Source organism: Palaemon carinicauda, chromosome 13, assembly GCF_036898095.1.
Source record: "Palaemon carinicauda isolate YSFRI2023 chromosome 13, ASM3689809v2, whole genome shotgun sequence".
In the NCBI taxonomy this organism is placed as follows: domain Eukaryota; kingdom Metazoa; phylum Arthropoda; class Malacostraca; order Decapoda; family Palaemonidae; genus Palaemon; species Palaemon carinicauda.
The window spans coordinates 58,751,000-58,762,269 of NC_090737.1; the positions used below are offsets into that span (position 1 = coordinate 58,751,000).

Consider the following 11,270-nt stretch of genomic DNA (forward strand, 5'->3'; position numbering starts at 1 on the left):
ACTCTGCTATTGCTGCAGGTAATGTCAATACATTGTCTTCAATTAAAGATTTAATTATGAAACAAAATGAAGACTGTGCACGACCTGAATGAAAAGATATTAGCCTTAACCACTGAAGAAGATCGAATGAGAGAGGTGGAAGAGCAAGCAGAGTATAGAGTAGTAACTGGGGAACATTGGTATAAGTTGATCAATGCTATCACAGCGATATCAGGAAGCGGTTCTCCTGGAAATCCTCCGACCACACCTAAGACTAATGTTAGATTGCCGAAATTGGATCTCCCACATTTTACTGGAGATGTGTTGGAGTGGAATTCCTTTTGGGAATTTTACAATGTGTCGGTACACCAGCGAGGGGATTTAGAACTAATTTAGAAATTCTCATATCTGCAAAGTTTGCTCACAGGAAATGCTCTAAAATTTATTTCAGGATTTAAGTTGGAAGCTATATCTCTTCTCCAAGCCACCCATGGGAAAAAGGATGAGATCAAACGAGTTCTAGTGAGAAGATTACTAGAAATGGAGTCTCCATCTCCTGATTCAGAATCATTGAACTCATTCAGAGCAAATTTTGAATGCTGGATCAGAACATTAGAGAGTGAAAACCTGGAGTTGAATGAATTCTACACTATTTTGTTTCATGGTAAATTGCCTAAGAGTGTTAGTGAAACTGTAAAACGCAGATGTGGAGATGATTGGCTTGTATTTGACACATTTAAGAAATATCTAAAAGAAGAAATTCACAATCTAAGATCTTTCGTCTCAGTGGATGTAAATAAACCTGGAACTCTATCAACAATATCTACGTTCACAGTGAATTAATCACAATATGTTAGACCTAAGAGTAAAGGCAATGTGAATAAATTTAGTTTTCTCAACAAAAAAGAAAATGTGTGAAGGTGAACACTGGTGGACACAGTGTAAAACTTATGCCAGTAGGGATAAGAAACTGAGTCGTCACGGTTCTTTTGCGATTGTGTTTTGTGCGTGAATCGAATAAGCACTTTGGTGTAGATTGTGAAAAGAAAATTTGTGGAAATGGATGCAGATTGAAACCTCATCGTGTATTATGGGATATACAACAAACCAGCGAACCAAGTAAATCAACAACTAAATCAGCGAGTAAACCTAATAATAATGGTGTGCAAGTTGGAACACTTTCCGTAAGTGATCAGGGCCAGAAATCCAAGCAGAGGTCAATTTTACCAACAGCCACAATTGTGTTAAAGGGTAAAGGAAAACACTTTGTACGCCTTCATGGATTATTGTACACTTGTGCGGAACGAACCTTTATTAGAAGGTCAGCACTTAAGGACGTATAGTATAGATCTAAAGGCATGGAAAAAATTGCCTTAAGGGGTTATTTGACAAGTAAACCTGTGAACGAGTATGAGACGGTGAGTGTTTCCATAACTTATAAGGGTAGATTGATTATTATGGATTATATTGTGGTAGATGAGTTACCAAAGTATACTAAGAAATTCAATGTTAAACGAAATTTGAAAATGTTGTGTAAAACCAAAATTTGTCTGGCGGACAAAGATTTCGATCTGCCTGTGGGCAAGCACGCCCCCATTGATATGTTGGTAGTCGTTGATAATGTCTATAACATATTACACCCCGGCTTCAGAAAAGTTGGGAAATTGATATTGTCACCTACCATATTTGGATATGTTGTGACAGGGTCCTTTAATGCTCCTCCAGTGCAGGAAACCCAGGTAACTGTGTTAAAGCTAGCAACTAACGAGGAAGTAATTGAAGTTACTCATAAATTTGATAGTGATATAAGGAATGATTTTGATATTTTGTGGAAGTTAGATAAAGTAGGTATTGACTGCAATGAATTGAAAGAACATGATGGAAAGGTTCTAGAAGACTTTGAAAGTACCATTGTATATTCTGAAATGGAGAAGCAATATGTTGTGGCCTTACCATGGAAGTCTAATAAACCAAGGCTTCCTTCCAATTTTGGCATGGCGTTGGGTCGGGTTAAACAACAAAGTGCAAAATTTTAGAAAGATGAAGCCTACCTGAACCACTATCAAAAAATCCTGAAGGCTCAGGAGGATAGGGGGTACATTGAAAGGATAGATAAAAACAATACGGTTGAAAATTGTCCTTATCTAGCACATCATAGTGTACAAAAAGATAGTGCCACTACTCCAATCAGAATAATTTTTTACTGTTCCTAGAGACAAGGTAAAAATGGATTAAGCCTTAACGACTGTCTGTGGACTGGGCCACATATTACGACAGATTTACTCATAGTCTTATTGCAGTTCAGGAATAACAATTACGTCTGTATTAGTGATATAGAAAAAGAGTTTCTTATGGTGCAATTGAGAGAAGAAGAACGCAATTACATAAGATTTTATGGTAGCAAGACCCAATGGATCCAAATAGCGAGTTAATCATATTTAGGTTGAGGGTGGTATTGTTTTGGTGCTACGTGTTCTCCGTTTCTGTTGAATGCCACTATTAAATCACATCTGGCAGCTGTTAGAAAAGATACGAACTGTACTGAGATGGTGGATATGATGAAGATGGGATTATACGAGGACAACCTTCAATTTACCTCCAACAGTGAAGATGAATTGATAAACTTATTTTTTGGTGCAAACAAAATATTTGCACAGGAGCATTTATATTTAAAGGAATGGACTAATAATAGTGATCTTTTGAATACTGTCGCGGATGCCTATCGCATAAAATTAGAAGAGAAACAAACATATAAAGTCTTAGGCCTAAATAAGAACATCTCTAATGATGAACTAACAATAACACCTATTCATCTTAAGACCGGTCAAACAAAACGTGAAATTCTAAGCGCAATTGCCCAAATTTATGATTCTTTAGGAATGCTTATCCCTATTACGATACAAGCTAGAATATTCTTACAGGATTTGTGGAAACAGCAGTTGAAATGGGATGATCTACTTTCAGTTCCTTTATTAGAGCAGTGGAATGAGTAGTCCAAAGACTTAGAGAAAAGTCTCAGTATTTCCTTCTCCAGAGGCACTAATCTGTGGTTGTGTGGCCTATCGAGCAAGTGGTAAAACTTTGTCTCTGATTATGGCAAAGGGTAGAGTAGCACCCATTAAAGAGTTGACTGTACCTGAATTAGAATTAATGGCTTTGTTGTTAGGTGCAAGATTGTGTGAATTTATAGTTGAAACTTTTGAAGAAAATAAATTTGAGAAAATAATAATTTGGTCTGATAGTAAAGTTGCCCTAGGATGGTTAGTGACAAAGAATAATTTGCCAGTATTTGTGAAAAATAGAGTATTGGAAATTAACTCTATAACTGCGGGGATAGTCTTTTCTTACCCATCTTCAGAAAACCCTAGTGACTTGATTACTAAAGGAAAAAGGACAGAAGAAGTAAGAAATAACTCCTTTTGGTGGGAGGGACCTCCCTGGTTAAAATCCGAAAACCACTCCTATCCTATTGACAGGACATGGTTGAAAGAAGCACAAGCATAGGATGAAGTTAGTCAAGTCCATCTTGTAGGGAAGAGTGAAAAAACCCATCTGCAGAATTGGGAAAGATTTAGTAGAGTGGATAAATTTTGTAAAACTATAGCTTGGATAAGGCGATTTATTCACAATAGCAAATCAACTGGCTGTAGAAAAATTGGAAGTTTAACGCTGGAAGAACTTCAACAAGCTAAAAATAAAATGATTATCCTCTTACAAAAGGAATACTTTCCTGAAGAATATAAAGCTTTGGAAAAAGGGGGTAAAGTTTCAAAATTGACCTTATTAGTACAATTGAATCTCTTCTTGGAAGAAGGTATTATAAGATGCAGAGGAAGATTGGAATATGTCGCACAGGCGGCGGAAATAAATTTCCCAATCTTACTGCCGAAAAGTTGTTTTCTCACAAAATTGATAGTAAGGGAGCATCAATGTTTACAAGCTCACATGGGAGTAAATGCAACCGTGGCAAGTGTGAGACAGGAATACTGGGTCCCACAGCTTCGCCAATTATCCAAAAGTGTAATTCATCATTGTATAATCTGTAATAAAACAGAAGGGAGACCCTGCCGTGTAAATATTGCTCCACCATTGCTAGAATTTTGGGTGCAGAGAAAACAACCCTTTAGCGTTACGGGGGTAGATTATACAGGAGCATTGTTAATCAAGGAGAAACATCAAAATCCTGAAAAAGCCTATATTGCGTTGTTATTTGTCCAATTACTAGAGGAATCCATATCGAATTAGTAAAAGATCTGTCCTGCGATTCGTTTCTTATGGTGTTACGAAAGTTTTGTAGCCGTCGGGGATTTCCTTCTTTAATGCTAAGTGACAATGCTACTACCTTTGTATCGACTTCAGTTTATTTGAAAAACATGGCAGAAAGTTCCTTAGTGCAAGAACACCTGAATGCTATCGAATGTAAATGGAAGTTCATACAAGCCAGAGCACCTTGGTTTGGAGCTATATGGGAAAGATTGACTGGTCTTCTGAAAACATATCTAATGAAGGTAATAGGTCAGGCCTTTCTCAGCTTTAGTGAACTTTTCTGTATTGTGACTGAATTTGAAGCAATTATTAATGACAGACCCTTAAGTTATACTCCAGGAGATCTAGACCAGTTTGATATTCTGACGACCAATCATTTGATTTTAGGACGTAGGTTGAGATCTTTCCCTAGGGAAGTCATAGATTGGAAAGATGAAACTAAGGACCCTCTGTATGGAGAAAATAAGGATGTTGGAAAGCGATTTTTGTACATCACAAAAAAATGTGATGACCTGTGGAAAAGGTGGGAGAGAGAATATTTAACTTCTCTCCGAGAAACTCATCGGGTGGGAATCAGACACGAATCTTGGCCCAGAATGGGAGATGTTGTGTTGATACACGATGAAGGACCGAGAAGTCGTTGAAAGCTCGATCAAATTGTCAAATTACACGTGGGACCGGATGATGTCTTGCGCGTGGTTACTTTAAAAACCCCACAAGGTCAAGTAATGAGACTTGTTGTCAAGCTATATCCTTTGGAATTATGGCAAGAGACTGATGTTGTCATATCTGAGAAAACTGATAACGAAAGCACCCGACCGAGCAGGAAAACAGCACAGCCGGCTACAGAGGCCAGAAGAGCCCTCATTCAAGCGGGACAATTATAACTGTTAATCTTGTTTCTGTTTGCTGGGAGTGTATCGTGATTTAAGATGGAATCACGATAGTGCATTTATAAAGACCAGTAACCAGTCATTTATCTTTTATTTTGTAAGGGAAATATTATGAACATGTCGTATGAGATACATAGAAAATTATAATTGTTGTATTGAATTGTTTGTAATAATATAATATTTCGTTTTGTCGAGTGTTTTTTGAAGAGTAAAGTACATTCAATAGTTTTTTGACTCTAAGCAATCGTTAACGAGTTGTTAAAGTTAGTTTTTTGGCGAATGCGGGTCGCGCATGCGTGGATCGTCAGTCGTCTTTGAGTGATTTGACTCGGAATCGAGTTAGTACCGGCTCACTTACGTGACTGTGAGGGTCATAGTTACCCTACGGTATCTCAGGGGAGGGAAGGAATTAACACCCCCATGAGATGAGTTCATATCATCATGGATTAAGCTAAGTCAAAATTTTATAAGTGTTTTGTGATGTTAGTGATATTGAAGGGCATGCAAGCACGTTAGATATCGTTACTAGCAGAAATTTGTAAAATAAGACTATACTTTGGGTTGCCGGGTAGGAAATTTTACAATGAATAGTTTAAGGTTAGTAATAAACATGAATAATCTATTCCTGGTCAAATAATGATTTAAACCTAATGCAATTTCTCGCTTTATTGGATGAAAGGAACAGAGAAGAATCCTTGAAATCTGTTAAAGAACCTGGTAATATGTAAACCAAATTTGTGTAAATTTAGGTTTCCATATTTATTGAAGATTCTATATGTTTACTATTTTGGATTCTTTTGAGTGAATATAGCTTCATTATGAGCAGTGCTTAGTATATGTGTAAGCAGGCCCTGTCCTTCAGTAAGATACAAACCTTCATATAGATTAGCTGGGAGTTTTCATGCAATTTACCATGTCCAACTAATACTGCATAGTCCTCAATATGGATCTCCATTGGCGAAATACTTGATACGTTGCACCTTGTTGCAGGAGAAGCCCGGTTGCGACAGGATGTGTATATGATATGTCAAGTTATTGTGGATGCGATGCCACAAACTGTTAGTTGTCTTCCTTTCTTGAACGCTGCATCTGCAATCTAAATGTGTGCTTCTCTTGTCTTCTGCAATTTTGCTCTTACATGCTCGAAGTCTGAAGAAAGTGTATGTCAGGAGGTATCTCATTATTGCGATCTTCTGACCTATTGGGAATCAGGAACGGAGGGTGAAGGGTTCTTGTATCTACATCAGCTGGCCGGATATGTATTGGTACGCCATGTCCCATCAGAACTTCTGTTTGATCATCTGCCTGATCCACTCTAGGATTATCTGTCTGATCTATTAACTAAATAAGCTGTTCCTCTTGCTGAGACATATTAAATTAGGTATTGTAAGATTATTGGAAATCTGTCGAATACCAGAAAAATATCAAATTTGTTATATCTAAACTAAAGCATGCTATTTCATTAGTTCAAAATTATTTTTTTTTCCCAGTGAGCTTGTGGATTAAGACGGACAAGTTGGATGATTTGACTCAGTGTATAGTGTATGTGACTAACTATGTTTGTGTTGCATTGGTATGCAAGTGTAGAGCGTGTCTCAGGGTGACCTCTCGGGGCTCAGTCATCATCAATGTATGAAAGGGGATGCAGAGGTTTTCGGGTCACTAGGAAAAAGTCACCAGAATTTAAATGTCCTATCAGAGGATTGGCTAGGACACTTATCATAATACAACACTGCACTATAATACACCAATACTCTAACCCTGCACTTCACAAACACTGTATCACTTTGGGAGGCACTATGGTAAAAATGTCATTGATATCCTAAGTCACTGTAAAGGATCCCATGTTCAAAACTAGAAGTAAACAGATTAATTTCGGTCATCTTCTTATAATTCTTGTCTAGTTATTCACTGTGCTATGTGTGTAATTATGTCATATAAAACCATGCAGGAAAGGAATTGTAGTGATTGGTTAAACTCCTAGGTTCTTTAACATTTTGTATAATGAAGATAGACAGACATCGATGTGAAAGCAGGAGGTAGTTCCATGCTTGTCACTACAGTGACCACTTATCACTGACTGGCTATGTGCATGGTGGAAATAAGAGCAGCATTGATACATGCTACCAAGAGGCACACTAAAATAGGGGTCCCACTAAAGTGCAACGGTCTACGCAGCGATAAATGACAAATGGAAACCTAAAAAACCTTCTTCTAGAAAACTATATTAAAGTGGCTCTTATATGGCCCCTGTGTGGACAGTGGTGGTGGCATATTAGAGTGACCGCACCCTGAATATATTTTGACATGACCAAAAAAAGCAGCGTGTTTATTTTCAGTATTATAGCTATAACGGAAGGATTATATGATATTTATAGACAAGTCTTCCCCACTATATTTATTCATGTATTGGAATACCTGAAAGGGATAAGAGGAGGGTAAGAGGCAGGCGAACATTTGTAAGACAGCAAACCAATCAGGAGCGGGGTCGAGTGGTCATATAGATAATCTGATCGATGTGATAGGTTGTGAGTAGTATTGAGGAAAACATGGTATTACATATATGAAATTTTATATCGAGCTGCACACGGGATATATTCATTCACATTCTTTATTCCTTATAATTGTCCATAGTCACCGTTTTATTTCAAATTTATTTAGATATTTCGGATTATAAAGTATTCTAAGTCTCTTGTTGATCAACGACAGTGATGTACACTGTTGAAGGAACCTTTGCACTAGACATTACCACATACAGCTGTCCATATGAATAGCCATTGTCTGTTATTACCAAGCGTATGAGTTTGAGCGATTACCCTATCACCCTACTGATTGTGATTACAAATGTAAATGGCACAGGATATTTCAACTATTTGAAGCAAAATGGAAAGGTATTTAGAAAAAGTGGAATTCTGAGAATGCGGATTTTGGTCACATTGAATGGCCCAGTTTAAATGATTGATTCAATGATATAAGCATTAAAGCATGAAATATCATTGTGGAATCATTGCACAGCTTCAGAGCATGTCGAAGGAAAAAAAAATCACCGTGAACTTTACCTAATGTAACGCCCGTAAAACATAGCCCATCATTTAATCATAATGTAAAAAGTTGGAAATTGAAAATACCACAGATGACCTAGAATTCAGTTTATCAATTAACAATAATGTTGATAATGTAGCTTAAAAAATCCAACAGTTGACCTATATTTAGTTGCCTGTGCAATTCATTAGTTACTTCAAACACGCTTTTTCAATCATTTCGATTTATATGTGAAATGTATTAAAATGAAAATAAAGGAAATTAATCCTACTCAATGTATAATCTAAGTAAGAGATTATCTGCTACTTTACCTGATCTGATCATGCAGTTTAGATATTAAAAATATATTTTGGCAATCTAGTTAGCAACGATTGAAGGAGTAAGAAGTGATTAGAAATGCATGAATAAAGAAATTAGGAATGTTTGTCTGTAGGGAATCACATCCCAAGAATGGTATAGAATGCCATTGTCCCCACACTACGAAGACTATATTTCCTTAGGCATAATGAATTGCAGCGTTATATTAAACTTTATAACTAAAGGCTATGTCAAACAGAGCGCAAACAGAACAACAAGTAAAAAAAAAATTACTTACCCGAGAGATTCAACGCCTGTCTACAAGAGTAAAGGAAGAGCAAAGGAGTCTCAACTATTCAAATCTGCTATTTTTTTACTCCGTAGAGTACCCTAAGTAACACCTACATGGCATACAACTTTAACCAGAGAACCTCGTTTCAGAATTAAACTTTGAGGGCATGTTTCATATTCGTAAAATGAACTATAAACCACTTTTTGTTTAATTTTTGAACTTTAAACAACCAAGCTCCAATAACCGACAAATATCCTAAATTTTCAAGGTATGTCTGCTTCCTTTTCAAAGAATTAAACCTGTGATGAGGCATAGTGTACGTATTAATATCGGAAGGAATGGAGCTTAAGAAATAGGAGTGTTACATAATTTTTTACATTTCCTTAGTCGGAAAAGTTATTTTTTTTCTAATATGTTAATTTGATGAACCAATAAGAAAATATAATAGGAATAAGAATATCTTTTCATTATATTATTTCGTAAATTCACTTTTCTATATATTATTTCATGAATGTTCCATAAATTCACGCTGTTAAACAGTTAAAAGATAATAAAAGATGAGAGAGGTTTCACTGATATTGATAAAGGGAATAGCAGACTTATCTATGATGAAGGATTAATTACTCAGAAACGGACCAATGATAACAGAGAGAGAGAGAGAGAGAGAGAGAGAGAGAGAGAGAGAGAGAGAGAGAGATTTATCAATTATCAATAATCTCTATATCTCATATACACTAGTTGCCATGTATTTATATAAGAGATTCATCAATGATCAATAATCCCTATATCTCATATACATCAGTTGCCATGTCCATATATAAAAAAGGTTTCCGAATCAAGTTCGTATATATTGATATCTAAGTATATGTTTGGTGCTGAAGAATTTTTTTTTATTCGGAGTTTCGATATCCATGGGTCTTACGAAATCCAATACAAGCGAACAAAAAATAAAGAATGATAAAAAACTGAAATATCAACTTTATTGTACCACTGATACCCCAAGAAATGATCTCGAGCTAGTTTTAGTCTGAAGAGTTATTCACAAAATAACTAATGGTCTATATTACATGATATTAGCAAATATACTTCATCAGTCTTATCAATGAGTATATATGCATTTCTGAAATACATGGGTACCTCAGATCATAAGTTTAATTTGTTCTGAGAGAGAGCTTGCAAAATATAATCATCATTACCTAAAAATTTTAATTCAATAAGAAATAGAATTAATTCTCCTGGTGTGCTCTGCATGTCTATATATACAATAATTTTTAAAGGATTTTCAATGAAATTGATGAAGAGTTTATAAATTTTAAAATTAGCAAGGAATAAATATTGAAAACTCACTATCAAGAAAAGAAATAACACACACAAAAAAATAACTTTTACTTTACCATTCAATAGAGTCGTAGCTCTCACGAGGAAAGAGAGACAGAAGTGACGGGGATATTGTTCTGAGGGAGAATTTTCCTCCATGAGCACTCTTCAAGACTTCTTTCTTCTGAACGATGTTGACTATCACTTACAGAATAACTTATTTTGCTCGTTTTAGACCACGGGTAGGTAACCTATTTCGTATTGAGGGCCATATGGTCATTCATATTTTTTTTCCAAGGGCCACAGAAAATTACGAATAGTCATGGGTCAACCGAAAGATAAGTCTCAATATTTTAGTACTTAGTATTGTAAGTGTTCGATAAAATAACTAGAAAAACCCTCTGAGAATGCAGTCCTCCACCACAGCAGCCTATTTCTAGAAACTAGCGTGCCTTTCCCAGAATCAATTAATTGTTTCCGGCTCTTTACATAACAGTTTATAATCCCTGTTAGTTTTACTATTTTACAATTAAAATTGTGGCCGTATGGTTGATGACTGGAATTTGACCTTTTGCTTAAACTTAACTCGACCTTGACCTTCGAACTTAACAACTATTTACATAACAGTTTAAAATCCCTGCAAGTTCTATCACTTTTCAATTAAAATTTTGGCTGTATGGTTGATGACTTGAATTTGACTATTTGCTTGACTTTGACTTTGGACTCGACCTTGACCTTCGACCTTAACATGTATTAATTGGCGTGGATTTTCATACACTCAAATATGAACCAAGTTTGAAGTCTGTGACAACGATGCCCAAGCTTGTGGCTAATTACGTGAATTGGACATTTTGCCTGACCATGGCCTTGACCTTTTACCTTGACCTTTTACCTTGACCTTCCAAAGTTTAATCATTTCCAGATTTTTGCATAACAGTTAATCCGTTCAAGTTTCATTACTCTACGATTAAAATTGTTGTCCGGAATACATTCACAAACAAACACACATACACACACAAACAAACACACAAACAAGGGCCTAAACATAACATCCTTCTAACTTCGTTGGCGGAAGTAATGAATCTCTAATGAGTGAATATCTTAAGAGGTGGCTTGAATGATGTTGCAAAAATAATAAATGAAAACAAAAAGTATACTGTTTCATGATAAATTGTTTATATTCT

General features: G+C 35.9%; 1 protein-coding gene across 1 annotated transcript; it reads left to right on the forward strand.

The window, feature by feature from the left end:
- The first annotated feature begins 1,337 nt into the window (after positions 1-1,337).
- Positions 1,338-2,015, forward strand: LOC137651596 (uncharacterized). Its single transcript, XM_068384823.1, has one exon. The coding sequence runs from the start codon at positions 1,338-1,340 to the stop codon at positions 2,013-2,015; it is 678 nt and encodes a 225-aa protein (XP_068240924.1).
- The last annotated feature ends 9,255 nt before the right edge of the window (positions 2,016-11,270 follow it).